Raw genomic sequence first — 16,675 nt, forward strand, 5'->3', positions numbered from 1 at the left:
AAATGACATTCTTGAGTTTGTTTAATTTCTACCTTCTGTTTTTAGCTACAAGAAATAATTAGTGGTAACTGCCATATGATGACATCATAACTACACCATCATTTAAAGATATACATTTATAGAGTTAAAAATGCAAAGAGACGTCAAGCATATTTCAATAAATATATATCATATTTTCATTATATAATATTAATTTGAATTTATGTTCTTGCTGATGTATTTCAGTGGGAATGTCTGTTTTAAATAAAAACATAAAAATAAAATATATATCTAATAAAACCATGATCTCAGAATTTTGTAGCATATGTATTCATTCTGTAGTTGCTAATCTCTTTCATATTGAAACTATTGGAGTTTTGATTTGACAGGAGTTATGAATGAAATGAAATATATAAAAACTATCAATTTACATTTTAGGGACACAATAAAAAACAGAAGGTTAACAGTTTTTCTTGTAGCTAAATGACCCTTTAATACCAATGAGAGTTCTACATATATATTCTCAAACATAGTTAAATATATCCTTTCTCTACTTATTGATTTTACATTATTTTATAATGTTTATATATGCATAAAGTTTGGAATAAATGCAACATTTCTTGCTTCTCAGAATGGCGAGGGACAAAATCCAATCACAAAAGTTCTTGTTGCTTTGGAAATGTACTCATGTAATGGCTTGGGTCTCATGGACTTTACTGTTCCCAGTTTGTCTCAGGTATTTAGCTTTATTTTACTAGGTTTTTACTTTTGATAATATGTAGGTCTACATACTGTAGATGTTGCTGGTATCTTTCTGTAATCTCTGTTTTGCATAGTTGGATACAAAATTATTTCTGCTGGAGAACTATGCTGTTTTTATTTTCCTTTAAAACTTTTTAAAGTTAATGTAATGATCATAACAGGTAGTAAATTGACATCCCTGGAGATTATATCTCTACATTTAACCAGAAAATGGATACAATAAGAATAATGGGAGTGCAAGATTTCCCCTGCTATTCTACCAGCTGGGAGCTGTCAGATTCTTGTAAAGATGCATTCAACATCAGACCACACTTCCGGCCACTCATCTCTGTGGCAAAGATGACAATTTAACAGATGCTCTGTGCTGAAAATACTGCACAAAAACCCAAGCCAACACATACTCAAGCATTCTCTAGTCACTTCTCGAGGTCTTGAGAGTGGGACACAAATAGAACCTGTGGCCATTTAAGGGAACATGAAGAGGTTTTCATTATTTGTGTCTCAGGAAGGCACAGTTTCTTTAGTATGTGACTGTTTGTTTTGGGGCAGATTTTGCCACCATTATTCATGTTGAATAGTGCCATTCTCTAAATGTAACCCCACTGAGTTACTAAGCATGAGTCAGGGTGACAAAATCTGGCCTATATCCCAACTGTGAAAGTTGTCTTTGAGTTCCGTCAGTCTATTTTGTAGTCATAGCTGTATACCATACACAGTGCAGGGTATCACCTATATCCCCCAGTTTCAGGGCATCTACACCTATATTCCCCCTCCATGGTCCATCAAGCGCACAGACTTCAGGCTTCTGGCTCTCAGTAATTACCTTTTTTGGGTGGAAACCCACATCTCTCTCCCTCCTGACTTAAAGGCTGCACAGTTCCCTGCTGTACGCTTGGATATCCCCACCAAGCCAGACTGCCCAAAAGGCCTGTGTCTTCACTTTGCTTTCCCTCAGAGGGCTATGACTAGTGTATTGCCTGCAGTTTAAAGCTCCTTATAAGCAAGCACATTTATCCTTGAGGTAGAAGCATTACAGAGAAAACATTAAAACAATAAAAAAACCTACATGCATGCTAAAAAGCTTACTAGGGTCACTCTCAATTCCAACCTCATGCTCGGCTTTCAAAAGCCACAAGTGGGTTTTCTTGTGGTCACGAGTACATATCCATCTTAGAACCAGAACCCAGACTGGGCAGATCAGCCATTTTTTTTATACAGCTTGGGCCTTTAATCGTGGTCTTGTGTAACAGGTAATTGGCAGACAAACCGTCTTCTCAGGGCATAGCTTCAAAAGTCTTGGTTTTTGAATAATGAGAGTTGGGGAATTTGCATTATCCTTGCCGTAGGGATTGCCCAGGAAATCCAATTAACACTTATTGTCCCAAAGTCCATACACGTCTAGCACATTTTCAGTGTAGTCATTTGAATTCCCAAATCTCACATCTGCCCCCAGAGAGGTTACACATGATCACAGCCCACAATAATATATAAACTTAGTACTATAAGGTCTTTTAAGGATACCATGAGAAATTAAGAACATAAGAATGGCCATACTGTGTCAGACCAATGGTCCATTTAGCCCAGTATCCTGTCTTCTGACAGTGGCCATTGCCAGATGCTTCAGAGGTAATGAACAGAACAGGACAATGTTGAGTGATCCATCACCTGTTATCTAGTCCCAGCTTTTGGCAGTTGTAAGTTTAGGGACACCTGAAACATGAGGCTGTGTCCCTGGCCATCTCAACTCATAGCTGTTTATGGATATATTCTCCATGAACTTATCTAATTTTTGTAACTTTTTTTTTGACTTTCACAAGATCCCTTGGCAGTGAGTTCCGATAGTTGACTGTTGTATGAAGAAGTACTTCCTTTTGTTTGTTTTAAACCAGCTGCCTATTAATTTCATTGGGTGACTGATAGTGCTTGTATTATGGAAAGGGCTAAATAACACTTTTCTATTTGCTTTCTCCTCACCATTCATGATTGTATAGACCTCAATCATATCCCCTCTTAGTTGTCTCTTTTCTAAGCTGAACAGTCCCACTCTTTTTTTCTCTCTCCTTGTATGGAAGGTGGTCCATATCCCTAATCATTCCTGTTACCGTTCTCTGTACCTCTTCCAATTCTAACATATCTATTTTGAGATGAGGCAACCAGAATTGTATGCAGTATTCATAGGGTGGGTTAACCATGGATTTATAGAGTGTCTTTTTGATATTTTCTGTCTTCTTATCTGTCCCTTTCCTAACTGTTAGCTTTTTTGACTGCTGCTGCAGATTGAGCGGATGTATTCAGGGAACTATCCATGATGATTCCACGATCTCTTCTAATGGTAACAGATAATTTAGACCCTATAGTTTTGTATATGTAGTTTGGATTACATTTTTCAGTGTGCATTGCTTTGCACTTATCAGCACTGAATTACATTTGTCATTTTGTCACACAGTCACCCAGCTGGGTGAGATTCCTTTGTGAATCTTTGCAGTCATCTTAGGACTTAACTATCTTGAGGAATTTTGCATCCTCACTATTCAGTTCTTTTTCCAGATCATTTTGTGACCGTGTTGAACAACACAAGTGCCAGCACAAAACTTTGGGAGACCCTTATGTTTACTACTCTCCATTGTGAAAACTGACCATTTATTCCTACTCTTTGTTTCCTGTCTTTTAACCAGTTACTGATTCACCAAAAGACCTTCCCTCTTATCCCATGACTGTTTAGTTTGCTTAAGAGCCTTTAGTGAGGGACCTTGTCAAAGACTTTCTGAAAGTCCACATACACTATCTCAACTGGAACACCCCTGTCCACATGCTTGTTGACTCCCTCAGAGAATTCTAATAGATTGGTGAGGCATGATTTCGCCTTACAAAAGCCCTGTTGACTCTATCCCAACATACCATGTTTATGTGTGTCCGATCATTTTGTTCTTTACTATAGTTTCATCCAGTTTGCCTGGTACTGAAGTTAGGCTTACCGGCCTGTAATTGTGTGGCTTTTTTAAAAATTGACATTACATTAGGTACCCTCCTGTCATTTGGTACAGTGGCTGATTTAAGCGATAGGTTATATACCTCAGGTAGTAGTTCTGTTAGTAGAGTTCAGAACTCTTTGGTGAATATCACCTTGTCCTGGTGACGTATTGCTCTTTAATTTATCATGTTTTTCCAAAACCTCCTCTACATCTCAGTCTGGAACAGTTCCTCAGATTTGTCACTTAAAAAGAATGACGTGGTTGTGGGATCTCCTCCATATTCTCTGCAGTGAAGACTGATGCAAAGAATTACTTTATCTTCTTTGCAATGGCCTTGTCTTCCTTGAGTGCTCTTTTAGCACCTTGATCATCCAGTGGCCCACTGACTGTTGTACTTAAAACATTCTTTGTTATTAGTTTTTGTGTCCATAGCCAGTTGCTCTTCAAATATTTTTCTGCACCTGCCTTATTATACTTTTACACTTGACTTTCCAGAGTTTGTACTTATTTTTATTTTCCTTATTTGACTTCAAATTTTTAAAGGAAGCTTTTTTGCCTCTAACAACCTGTTTTACTCTGTTTTTAGCTGTAGTGGCATTTTTTGGTCTTCACTGTTTTGTTTTTAGTTTGGGGTAGTGTAGCGGTGCGACGATTCCTGGTGGTTGTCTGGGAATTAGCTCTTTTCCAGCCATCGGAGCACCCTTTGCAGGCCGGTGTCCTGCCGCCACTTGGCCCCCATGTCCCTCCCAGGACTCGGTGCCCCTTGCAATCCCAGGGTGCTTGCCCCTGGCAGTAACCCCTCACTCTTAAGGTCTCCCCTCTCCAGGGAATCCCCGCCTCACCTCAGTCATAGGCTACTGCCAGTCACCAACTAGCCCCCGCTCCCTGGGGCAGACTGCAGTATAAGCCACTCATCACAGGCAAGGGGGTTTTGTACCTGCTGCCTTTCTCTGCAACCCAGTACCTCCAGGGGCCTTGTACAAGGCCCTGCAGCCTAGGGAGTTGCTGGCCCAGAGCTCCCCAGCTCCTCTGGCCTTTCCCCAGTTCTGCTTCACTCCAGTACCCTTTAGCACTCAGGCAGTTAGGTCCATCTCCCTCCTCAGCTAGAGGGAGACTCTTGCTCTTGGCCCACTGCCCTCTTATAAGGGCCAGCTGGGCCCTTATTAAGCCAGCTACAGCTGTGGCTGCTTTCCCAATCAGCCCAGCTTTCAGAGCTGCAGCCCTCTCTAGGGCTGCTTTTACCACTGCAGTCCTCCCCAGGGCTGCTTGTACCTTTCCAGGCCCGGAGCGTATACGTTTAGTTTGAGTCATTATTAGGGTGGGTTTAGAATAGTGTCCATTCAGTTTGCAGGCATTTAACTGTTCTGACAGTTCCTTTTAATTTACTTTTAACTAGCTTCCTTGTTTTTGAAGTTAAATGCTGTTGTGGTGGGTTTCTTAGGCATTTTTTCCCGTGAAAGGATGTTAAATTTAATCACATTATGGTTGTTATTACTGAGCAGTTGTCATATCTGTCACACAGGGGTTTTTAATATTTTACATCCTACTGTAAAGAGATTTTTTGAAAGCAGTGGCACATATTTTCCCACCTATTTGTAATCTTTTTTCAGGATTTGGAATTTACCACTTATGAATCTGATGAAATTGTTATTTAAACCTTTAGCAGATAGCTTGTTGTATCAACTGTCCCTAAAGATTGTATTCTTAGTAGCCATAAGTCTCCGCAGAGTTCATGAGATCTAGGTCTTGATGACTGAGCTTCCATATGCAGTTTCATAAACTAAAATGATCCTGCAATACCCCAAAATCCTGAGTAAATTTCCCCTGTACCAATCCACCAACCAACTCAGTAATTTTCACTAAGCTTTACTCAAATACCAGGGAATTCAGGTTATATGGTCTATATGTTAAGAAGACCCTTAGCCAGTGGTGAGCTGGAGCCAGTTCCCACCAGTTCGCAAGAACCAGTTGTTAAATTTAGAAGCTGGTGTAGAACCAGCTGTTAAAGGGGTGGGCGGGTGGGCAAACAACTCCGGTCCGCAGGCCACATCTTGCCCGCGGGACCGTCCTGTCTCCGGCCCGCCTGAGCTCCCGTCCTGTCTCCGGCCCCTCCCCCGCTCTCCCCTCCCCCCCGCAGAGCCGCAGTGTGCCGAGCTGCTGGCGCCAATGCTCTGGGTGGCTCTGCAGCTCCTGCTGCTTTGAGCAGCAAGGTAAGGGGGTGGGGCTGCAAGCTCCAGCGGGCCGCGCGGCATCCTTACATGCTGCCCTGAGCACATGGTAAGGGGGCCGGGCCGAGGCTGGGAGGAGGGGTTGGAGAAGGCAGGGGCCGGGCAGGGAGCAGTTGGAGGGGGTGGAGGTTCTTGGTGGGGGCGATCAGGGGACAGGGTATGGGGGGGGGTCAGGTAGGCATGAGTTCCAGGGGTCTGTTGGGGTGGTGGTGTTGGTGGTTGGAGTCGGGGGAATCAGGAGACAGGGAGCGGGGCGAGTTGGGTAGGGGGTGGGGAGGCGTCCTGGGGGGCAGTTAGGGTGGAGGGGGTCTTGGGAGTGGGTGGTCAGGGGACAAGGAGCAGGGGGAGGGAATTGATGGGTTGCTTGCTGCCCTTGTAGGTTCTGAGGGGGGCAGTCGGGGGCAGGACATGGGTGGGGGTTGGATGAGGGGGACAGGCTGTTTTGGGAGGCACCGCCTTCCCTACTGGCCCCTGATACAATTTTGCAACCCGATGTGCAGGGCCGGCTTTAGGAAGTGTGGGGCCCAATTCAAAGAGTTTTGACGGGGCCCCAGCAGGGATGACTTAAAAAATAACACGTAAAAAAACACATGGGGCTTGTACTCACTGGGTGGCACTCCAAGTCTTCGGTGGCACTTCAGTGGCAGGTCCTTCACTCGCTTCAGGTCTTCTGCGGCACTGAAGGACCCGCCGCCAAAGTGCCACCAAAGACCCAGTAGGGAACCAGTTGTTAAGATTTTGGCAGCTCATCACTGCCCTTAGCTGCTGTCTAGACATAACTAAGCCTATATAATAATATCCTTGTTGTTTGCAGAAATGTTACATATCAGTAACTATAGTTCTTTGAGTAAATTGTCCCACAGATTCTCAGGGCCAGCTAAAGGTTCAAATGATAATTCTGTTAGTTTCAGAAACAGAATAGAATGTTGAATGCACCATTTTAAAAATCTGACTCCTCTTATTTGGCTCTAATAGAGGTTCCAGTAGGTGAAAGAATTAAAAATAAAGTTGGAAACCTCAGTCCTTCCGTTTGGCATGCAGCACCAAGCCCCAATAGATGTCTTCTTTTTAGAAGATTCTGACTCAATGCATGGAGTGCAGGCATATGCCAAGAGTGGGACTCTATGCCAACAGTGTTCTTCAAGCACTATAGTCATCATAAATAACCTTTCTTTCCCAGTTCTAATTCTGTAGGTCACATTCCACATTTTTCTTAGCCTGTAATTAGTAACTTTTGTTTGTGTAGTAAACACAGTGTTTTTTATATTATACAAGATGCAAAGATAGATGGGCTGTGTTCCAAAGATTTTGCGATCTGAAAGACCAACAAAGAGAAGATAGGATAACTTTAAATTACTATATATACATTTTTTTAAAATTTGTATTTGTGTGAATTAGGAGGATTTGAATGAAAAAAGATGGTGGCTTTGCAAACTGCTATTTGAATCAGGGCTTGTCTTATACACGGATCATGAGAAAGTCATATCATGTACAGGGCAGTACAAAGTGAAGGACAGAAATAGAATTATGTAATCATACCTTTATATATGTTGTTTTCTTTCAGTCTTTACAAAGTTGTTGGGTGACTTAGAAAATATTTAACATATCTTGGCATACTGTGTATGAAAAGTTATTGACAATCAAAATTATAGCATAAGAGAACATATTTCTTTTGCTATTATTTGCAGTTAGTGAAAATGACTTTAGAATGCAACTGGTCAGATCCATTAGTGGAATTGCAGACATTGACACGACTTACACATTTTGCATATGCATCACATGACCATGAAATAGTGATGACTTGTTCCCAAAGAACCTTGCAACTAGATGATGCAGTTTTGTATGATACAGATGCGAAGAAACATGACATGTAAGTATACAGATTTTTCCATTATAACATAAAATAACTTTAAAGCATTCAGTAAGATAGGTACATTTTTGTGATTATATAATCAAAATTGTTATAAACTGTATTTAAGAGTAAAAGCTGAAACTTCCCTCTTACTCACTCTGTTGTGATTAGCAGTTCCAGCACTGTTTGAGCATTGAGGGCTAGATTATAAATTTACAATGCATCTTGAGTACAGGGCAATGCAGGAAGCAGATTGCGAGTCCTTGACTCAGTTCAGGAAAATGTGTAAACATATGCTAAAGACCCATTGAAGTGAATCATATGCTTAAAGTTAAGCATGTGCTTAAGTGCTTACCTCAATTGGAATCTCTAACATTCACAATCGTGTTCCTGTTTTCACTTCATTCCAAGGGGAAGGTAATCTGTGCTAGCCCTTCAGGTTATGCAGGATTGTGTCCCTGACTGCACTGGGTTTGATGCATGGACTGAATTGATGCAGTTTGTAGGTGGTGCCAAGACTGCCCACATCTCTGCTCGTCCATTCCCTGACCACTTCTGTAGGAGGAGGAGTAGCCCAGTGGCAGCTACTCTTTCCCACATGGGGGACGGAGATGGAGGTAGCTCATATAAAATGGGCTTTTTATGTTCCCTTAGTCTCCTCTGCAGTCATGCAACAGGCCCATGGTTGAGACCTGGATTATTGTATATGTCATTTATGTTGCAGTACCTAGGTGCAATAAAAATGTTGAGAAAAGAGTTGCAGTCTGAAAACTGGCTTCATATCTGGGATTAAGGCAACTTCCACACTAGGCTGAGGATCTGCTGATATGATCCTATCGTCCAGAAAAGCAGATCCCCAGATGTATATATGCAGCCCAAAAAGGAAATGTGGTTTGACCAAGCCTGGATGAAATTAGCTCAGTTAATAATATTGCTTTTATACTGTCAGGGAAAAACGTAATTCTGGATGGAAAATTTTGAGCATAATTAAATGCTGACCTTAACTGGAAAAACATGTGCTCTTTATTATCTGCAGCCATTCACTAGGAAATTGGCTTTCTACCTTTTTTTTCAAATCTTTCAGCAAAATGAGATATTCAAATATATAGAGCTCTTGAATATCATAGATAGAGAACAACTCTCTGAATAAAACAATGAATGGATAAAATATTTTCATCTTTGACACACAACTTTAGTCCAGGATTTGTCATAATTGCAAACAATACTCATTTTTCATTTTGTGTATGGTAAAGAGCAACGTTAGGGTAAAATAGGGCTTAATTTTGCTTTAGTTTTCATTTGTTCAGTGTAAAAGTGAACTGTGGAACACTGGTAACCTCTAGTGGTCATAATCATTGTTGCATAATAGTTTTTGCTCTAAAGCAGGGGCTGGCAGCCTTTCAGAAGTGGGGTGCCGAGTCTTCATTTATTCACTGGAATTTACTGTTTCGCGTGCCAGTAATACATTTTAATGTTTTTAGAAGGTCTCTTTCTAAAAGTCTATAGTATATAACTAAACTATTGTTGTATGTAAAGTAAATAAGGTTTTAAAAATATTTAAGAAGCTTCGTTTAAAACTAAATTAAAATGCAGAGTCCCCCAGACTGGTGGCTAGGACCCGGGCAGTGTGAGTGCCACTGAAAATCAGCTCACATGCTGCCTTTGGCACGCGTGCCAGAGGTTGCCTACTCCTGCTCTAAAGGTTAGGTGCTAGGCCAGGTAGACCCGGTAATGCAGTAAAAGTAAGTTCACTTTGAAATTTTTTCTTTTTATTCTCTTCTATGCATACAGTTTGGTTTTTTAAAGTTTGCATAATATAGATACAACAGAATTTTTTTTCCCTGCAAAAATCCTTTTTCTCTGAAAGCTTTGAGATACAAATGTCTCAGAATGGAACATTTTTACCTGATTTATTTCTTTCCATAAACTGACCTCTCCTTCATTCCACCTCACCCTGAGTAAATTCACAGGGAGAAGATCAGAAGTGGAGTCATCTGGAGCCTTGTACATAGTTCTACTGTTTAAAGTTGCTGCCTAAGTTTAAAGTTATCACTAACAAATTTCAGTATTTTATAGAATCATAGAATCATAGGACTGGAAGAGACCTCATATACTCCAGTCCCATGCATTCATGGCAGGACTAAGTATTACCTAGACCATCCTTGACAGGTGTTTGTCTAACCTGCTCTTAAAAATCTCCAATGATTCAGATTCCACAACCTCCCTAGGGAGGACGTGGTATTGCCACCCTTACTTCGGCGCTGCCGTCAGAGCTGGATGGCTGGACAGAGGTGGTTGTTGGTCAAGTTCCCAGCTCTGAAGGCAGCACCCCGCCAGCAGCAGCACAGAAGTAAGGGTGGCCTGGTATGGTATTGCCACCCTTACTTCTGCACTGCTGTCTTCAGAGCTTGGTAGCCAGAGAGTGGCAGCTGCTGACTGAGGGCCCAGCTCTGCAGGCAGCAGTGCAGAAGTAAGGATGTCAATACCATGCCCTGCCATTCTTGCTTCTGCACTGCTGCTGGCAGTGGCTCTGCCTTCAGAGCTGGGCTCTCAGCCAGCAGCCACCGCTCTCCAGCTGCCCAGCTCTGAAGGCAGCGCCGCCGCCTGCAGCAGCTCAGAAGTAAGAGTAGCAGTACCATAACCTCCCCACACACAATAACCTTGCAAACTCTCCCCCCACCCCCACCCCGATCCTTTTTGAGTCAGGACACCTACAATTATAACACCATGAAATTTCAGATTTAAATAGCTGAAATCATGAAATTTACAATTTTTAAAATCCTATGACTGTGAAATTGACAAAAATGGACCATGAATTTGGTAGGGCCCTGTTTATGTCGCTCAGGGAGCTGGTTTATTCACATTTCTGAGCGACATAAGTTATGCTGACATAGGCTGTAGTGTAGACATAGCCTTGGAGTTGGGGAAGGTCAGTCCCAGAAGGAACAAGAAGGATAACAAATTTTCCATACTGGTTTGTTTTGTTTTCTAAAAAACACACACACGTTTTAGGCTAGCTATATCACAAAAGCCCTGAATTAAGATTTTGTTTGACTTGGATTTTGATTGTGGGTAAGGTGATAAACCCTAACATATTTTATCTCTGTAATTAATGTAAATGTTGTTATCCCTAATATGATTACAGTATTATTTTACAGAACCAGAATGGTAGAGTATAAAAAGTATAGAGTAATGTTTGTTTCATATTAGTTTCATAATGTTGTAACTGATTATAAAAAAGGTTTTCAAATTTAGTTTATAGTGTTAACAGGAACCGAATAAACGTTTTTAAGTACAAAGTCCATAACACCACCATTTTGTAAAAGACAAAGACTGTAGACATCAGTCAATGGGAATGGATGCATTCTCACTCTATAAGTTTAGAACACATCATGAATTATTTGTCTTTATGCAGAGATGATTACACAGCAAGACAAGAAATGTTAAGCACTGCTGCTTGTATACAGGGGAGGAGTATAATGGAAAATTTGGCTGGAAAAAAACATTTGCGCTTAGCAGCATCGAAAGCCTTTGTTCAAAGTGCAAGGTATGTTGTATTTTTATGGGGCGCAGCAGAATAATTTAATGCAGCTTTAATTTTTTATATAATTCCTACTTTGAAACCAGATCAACATATTCTTCTTTTCAAAGAAGTGGCTTAAGTGCAAAATGTTGTGGGCTGAAATACTTAAAGGATCTGGTGGAATCTTCCGGTTCAGAAAAATCCTGAATACTCATGTCTCCCATATAGCTGGATACTGGAGCTTCAAAATGAGTATCTTTAAAGTCTCTACTGATCAATGAAGGTGAAGCCACAGATCCAAACTGAGGGAGAACCAATTATCCAATACCTATAGGAAATAGCAGTACTGGGGACAGTAAAAAATATCAGTCTTCCAAACAAAAATAATTGGTCCCACTAGCAGTCAAAAGTAGATAGGATTTGAATTTCTGATAGATGAGAATCCGAAGGTCTAACCTGAGACTTCCAATAGTCCAGCTCTTTTTAAAAAGTGTGTGATAAGTTAAGTACGAGGAAATAGTGTAACAGAATCATTAGGGGATATCCAGTTAAAGCAAACAATTCTGTGCTCCTTTAAATGCAAATGATGAACAGAGACTTCTTCATAAATAATCGAGTATTCTGTACTGAGTTGGGCATAGCTGGACAGCGATTCTAAGAGGGAAGCAAGAAATATTGTTTGCAAAACATTGGCTATAATAATAAATCCAGTGACAAGTTATATGAAGGGAAATACAGAGTTTTAAAAAATGCTAAAATTGCATAACTTTATCAGACACCATGACCATTCTGGTAAGTATAATGAGCAAGCCTTAGGCATCATCATCTAGTAACAGTCTGGTATTTCAGAAGATTCCCATTTACAGCTAGATGATGGGATTTAAGCCACTGAGTAGAAAGATGGCATGGTACCACACCTGGGAGAGAATTATTAACTTCAGGACACAAAAATAGCAATTGTATGGAATACTGTCACAGAAACCGTTCTTGTACGGAACTAGAGACATTGAAGTTGTGTCCTCATATTACTTTGGTACTTCATCATACTGTGTGAAACCACATATTAGCTTAAGGGTTATTTTTTTTAAATGATACTGTAATGAGAAATTAACATGGTTGGGAGACAAAACACAATAGTTTAAAAATAGAGCGTTTTATTATGAGTCCTAAGTACAATTTCAACAGTTTTAGGAATAACGAATCTTCAAATGGGTTACAAGTAACACATAGATGTTACTGGTATCACAAAGTATATTTTTTTAATTATTTCTTACTGCTGCTGTTTGTGAGTGTGAACATATTCATTACCCAAAATGGAAAATGTTTTCTATAGTGGGTTAATTCAAAAGCCCCTTATATGAGGGGGACATATATAAATCCTGATTAGGACACAAAGGGAGCTGAGTTGGGTGGTTTAATGGTTATGCTTAGCAGACATTGACTACAACATGCAGTTTAGCATGAATGGCACTGTTTTCTCAGTTTAATCATGCTTTTCTCCCTCAGATATGCAGGTGAAACAGGAAACTGTACCCTTGTAATGCTGGCAGCTAGACACTTCTGGAATGCATGTTTACCTTTTATAGGTTCTCCACTAGACAGAGAACAGCTTAAAGAGCCCACAGAAACAATTCTCAAAAACATCATTAAAGCAGAATCTAAAATTAAACAGGTAAGATTATCTAATAAGTAGCAACATTTTAGTAGAATTTATTGACCAGTTGTGATTTTGAAGCATAATTTTGCTTTACTTTGAAACTATGGATATTTACTTCAGGATTTTCTTTGTGGCCGGAGGAGAGAAAACTCCAAGTTTATCAGTCTAGCACCTTTTATGAGCACTTACATTCTCTCTCATCTGCACACGTCAACCCACCTCATCAATAGCCTCTCAACTGGAACTGTTTTCTTCAAAAAGATTTCCTGCAATTTACGACTTTCAGGTGTCCCTTTCTGAAGCTTACAAAATGGTATTAATAGAAAATATAAGAAAATACGGGAAAAATCAGCCAGTAACTTGCAGATTGGTGGTGATAGTAGGTCATATTGCTCTTGATCTACAGGACATATATTCAAAGAAAATCTCCAGCAAACAGAGGTTCTTCTTCAAGTGCTTGTTCATGTCCATTCCAATCAGGTGTGTGCGTGCCGCGTGTACACCAGCCAGAAGATTTTTCCGTTAGCAACATTTGCTGGGTTGGCCTGGGCGCCCATTGGAGTCACACCTTCATGGTGCCAAATATAGGGCCCTGCCGACCTGCCACCCCCTTAGTTCCTTCTTACCGCTGGTGACGGCTAGCTGGAACAAGCTGTTGCTCTTGCATTGCAAGCGCGGCAGTGTCCACTCTTCATGTTTATAGTTTGTAGTAGTTTCTAGTGTTAGTTAGTTAGTAGTAGTAGTTCTTAAGTTTCCTTTTGGGGTCGTCTCCCCACCAACGCTTTCCCGGTTCCGGTGTATGCCCCGGTCCCCAGGGTTCAAGCTCTGTGAGGACTGTGGAAAGTTTATGCCTAAGAGTGACCCACCCTCCTCCTGTCTGCGGTGTCTTGAGGAGAGCCACCAGAAGGAGAAGAAAGTGTTCCGTCCTAGGACCGAGATCAAAGACTCAAGATCCTTCTAATGGAGGCAGCACTCTGCCCACAATCCAACCCGGGGTCAGCAGAACCCACGCCCAGCATCTCCTCGTTGGTGCGCAGTGCTCCGGCACCAATGGTGTGTGAGCTGGTGCTGAGGAAGGACCCCAAGGAGTCACGGCTCCGCCCATAGACAGTCTTCTGTGAGGCACCGGTCTCAGTTCCCGGTGCCCCACAAAAAGAAGAGGCCAGAGAGGGTCGCTCTCCCCCCTCCAAGCTCAAGGAGCCTGCGGCAGGGAGACCCAATTTGGGCCATGTCACCTTGGCTCTTCTACCTCCCAGAGTCTCGTCATCTCCTGCCCCCATCCTGGGGTCCAGTTGAGTCCAAACCCTCATTGCTGTCTGGACTGACATGGCAGGTAGCTCCAGCTCCCATCAACTCCAGAGGCATTCAAGGCGGCTCAGAACCTTATGCGTCTCACGGTGCCGTTCTCCCCGCAGAGAAGAGACCAGTCGCCAGTGACCACCCGGTCCCCGTTCCCATCAAGGAGCAAGCCAGCGATGATGGTGCGCTGATCCCCATTTCCAGCATGCCTCTCCCAGGCATGGTCCACCATGTGGGGGAACCGCATCAGTCCCCTGTTTCTCGGCACCGCTTGCCAGCACCGCAGAGTACCACTCCTCTGTGGTCCTCCTTCTCTGAGACCTCGGAGTTGGAATCCTACCACTCTGATAGGACCAGGAACAGAAGATCCAGGTCCCGCCATGACCACCAGCCCTATCTGGCACCGTGACCATCTCAGTGGCAACCTTCGAGTCAGTGGTCCTTCTGGACACCCTGGGCAAATCATCAGAGCCAGGGACTAATCTAAGGGTCAAGGTCCAGGTCCATATCGGTGTCATCAGCGTCCTTTGTCCCTCCGCAAGCACAATCGGCACTGCTGGCAGCAGCGCCACCAACACCCTTACCTTTGCCTGTGGTGCCAGCCCCGACTTCTCCGATATCAGCATTGCCGGCAGCCGCAGTCTTGGCACCACTGGTATCGGTGACCTCAGCACCGCCAGAGTCGGCAACCTCGGCACTGCTGGCATCAGCATTGATTATCACGATTCCAGCGGCCCCGGCACCACAGGCTATGGACCTGGCAGCACAGCAGTACTGAGTGCCGCGTGAGGGGAGTGAGCAGAACCCATTGTCAGGTCTTTCCTCCTCATCCTCCCCCAGATTAAACCGTGGCAGGGACATAGACAGCCCTGGCCTTGGAGGACAACAGGGTCCTGCAACAACTACGATGGGTGGCCCAGAATCTGGGGATCCAGGCTGGGGAGATGGTAGAGGACACCGATCCGATGGTTGACATCCTCACCCCCTCCAGATCCTCTCGTATTGCCTTGCCGTTAATAAAGACTATTACCGAGACCACAAAGACCTTGTGGCAGACCCTGGCCTCTCTGCCCCCTATGCCCCAGAGAAAAGAGAGGCAGTACTTTGTCTCTTCAAAGGGATACAAGCACCTATATACCCACCCACCCACGTCCCGATTCCCTGGTGGTTGATGCAGCTAACCAGCGTGAGCACCAGGGCTACCAGGGACCCTCCCCTAAAAATAGGGATGCTAAAAGACTAGACCTTTTTGGGAGAAAGATCACTCCACTGTGGGAGTTGCAGCTCTGCATATCAAACCAGCAGGCCATCGTTAGCAGATACTCACATAACACCTGCGGCCCAATGGCCAAGTTTGCTGAGCTGCTGTCGCAGGAGTCTCAGCTTATCTACAGGCCATATTGGACACGGCAGATGCAGCCTCCCGTGCAATGGCCACAGGGGTTGCAATGAGGAGGAGTTCCTGGTTGCAGGTCTCTGGTCCTCCCTACGAGGTCCAACAAACCATCCAGGACCTCCCCTTCAAGGGTTTGGCCCTCTTTTCCGATAAAACAGATAAAAGACTCCACAGTCTAAAGGACTCAAGAGCCACCCTCAAGTCCTGGGGCCTCCACACTCCTGTCAGTCAGTGCAGGCACTTCCAGCCGCAGCCTCCCTCACTGTTCTACCAACTGCAGAACCAGCAGGATGCTCCTCGGAGAAAGAATAGGAGTGGCAGGAAAAGACCCCACCCATCCTCGGGCCAGGGCTCTGGCCAGCCCAAGCGACCTCCTGGCCCCAGACCAGCCTTTTGAGGGTACGGTTGAGGACGGCACACCAGTACAAGAACTAGATCTATCCCACCTTACCTTTTTGTCCTGACTATCCCCTTTCTACTGAGCATGGTCCCATAGCACTTTGGACTGCTGTGTACTCCTCATCGTAGAGAGGGGATACTCCATCCAATTCTGTGCCCTCCTGTCCTTCCAACCCCCTTCCCCATCCCTCTTCAGGGACCCCTCTCACGAGCAAATCCTTATACAGGAGATGCACTCGCTCCTCTCACTGGTAGCAGTGGAAGAGGTTCCTCAGGAGCAAAGGGGCAAGGGTTTTTATTCCCGGTATTTCCTAATACCGAAAGACAAGAATGGGTTCTGGCCCATCCTAGACCTGTGAGAACTCAACAAATTTGTGACGAAGCTCAAGTTCCGCATGGTCTCTTTGGCCTCTATTATCCCCTCATTGGATCCAGGAGACTGGTATGCCACCCTTGACTGGAAGGACGCGAACTTTCACATAACAATCACACCGTCCCAAAGAAAATACCTCAGGTTTGTGGTGAACAACAACCATTATCAGTTCACAGTCCTCCCTTTTGGCCTGTCCGGCTCCTTGAGTGTTCACCAAGTGCATGGCAGTTGTGGC

At 43.4% G+C, this 16,675-nt stretch overlaps 1 protein-coding gene across 1 annotated transcript in view; it reads left to right on the plus strand.

The window, feature by feature from the left end:
- Positions 1-16,675, plus strand: part of CFAP46 (cilia and flagella associated protein 46) — a 155,567-nt gene that overhangs the window by 59,987 nt on the left and 78,905 nt on the right. Inside the window, exons 23-26 of the mRNA XM_045025832.1 lie at positions 611-715; positions 7,630-7,811; positions 11,209-11,340; positions 12,823-12,988. Coding sequence (XP_044881767.1) covers positions 611-715; positions 7,630-7,811; positions 11,209-11,340; positions 12,823-12,988 — 585 coding nt within the window. The remainder of the gene's footprint in view (positions 1-610; positions 716-7,629; positions 7,812-11,208; positions 11,341-12,822; positions 12,989-16,675) is intronic.

This window comes from Mauremys mutica, chromosome 7 (genome assembly GCF_020497125.1).
Source record: "Mauremys mutica isolate MM-2020 ecotype Southern chromosome 7, ASM2049712v1, whole genome shotgun sequence".
Lineage (NCBI taxonomy): Eukaryota > Metazoa > Chordata > Testudines > Geoemydidae > Mauremys > Mauremys mutica.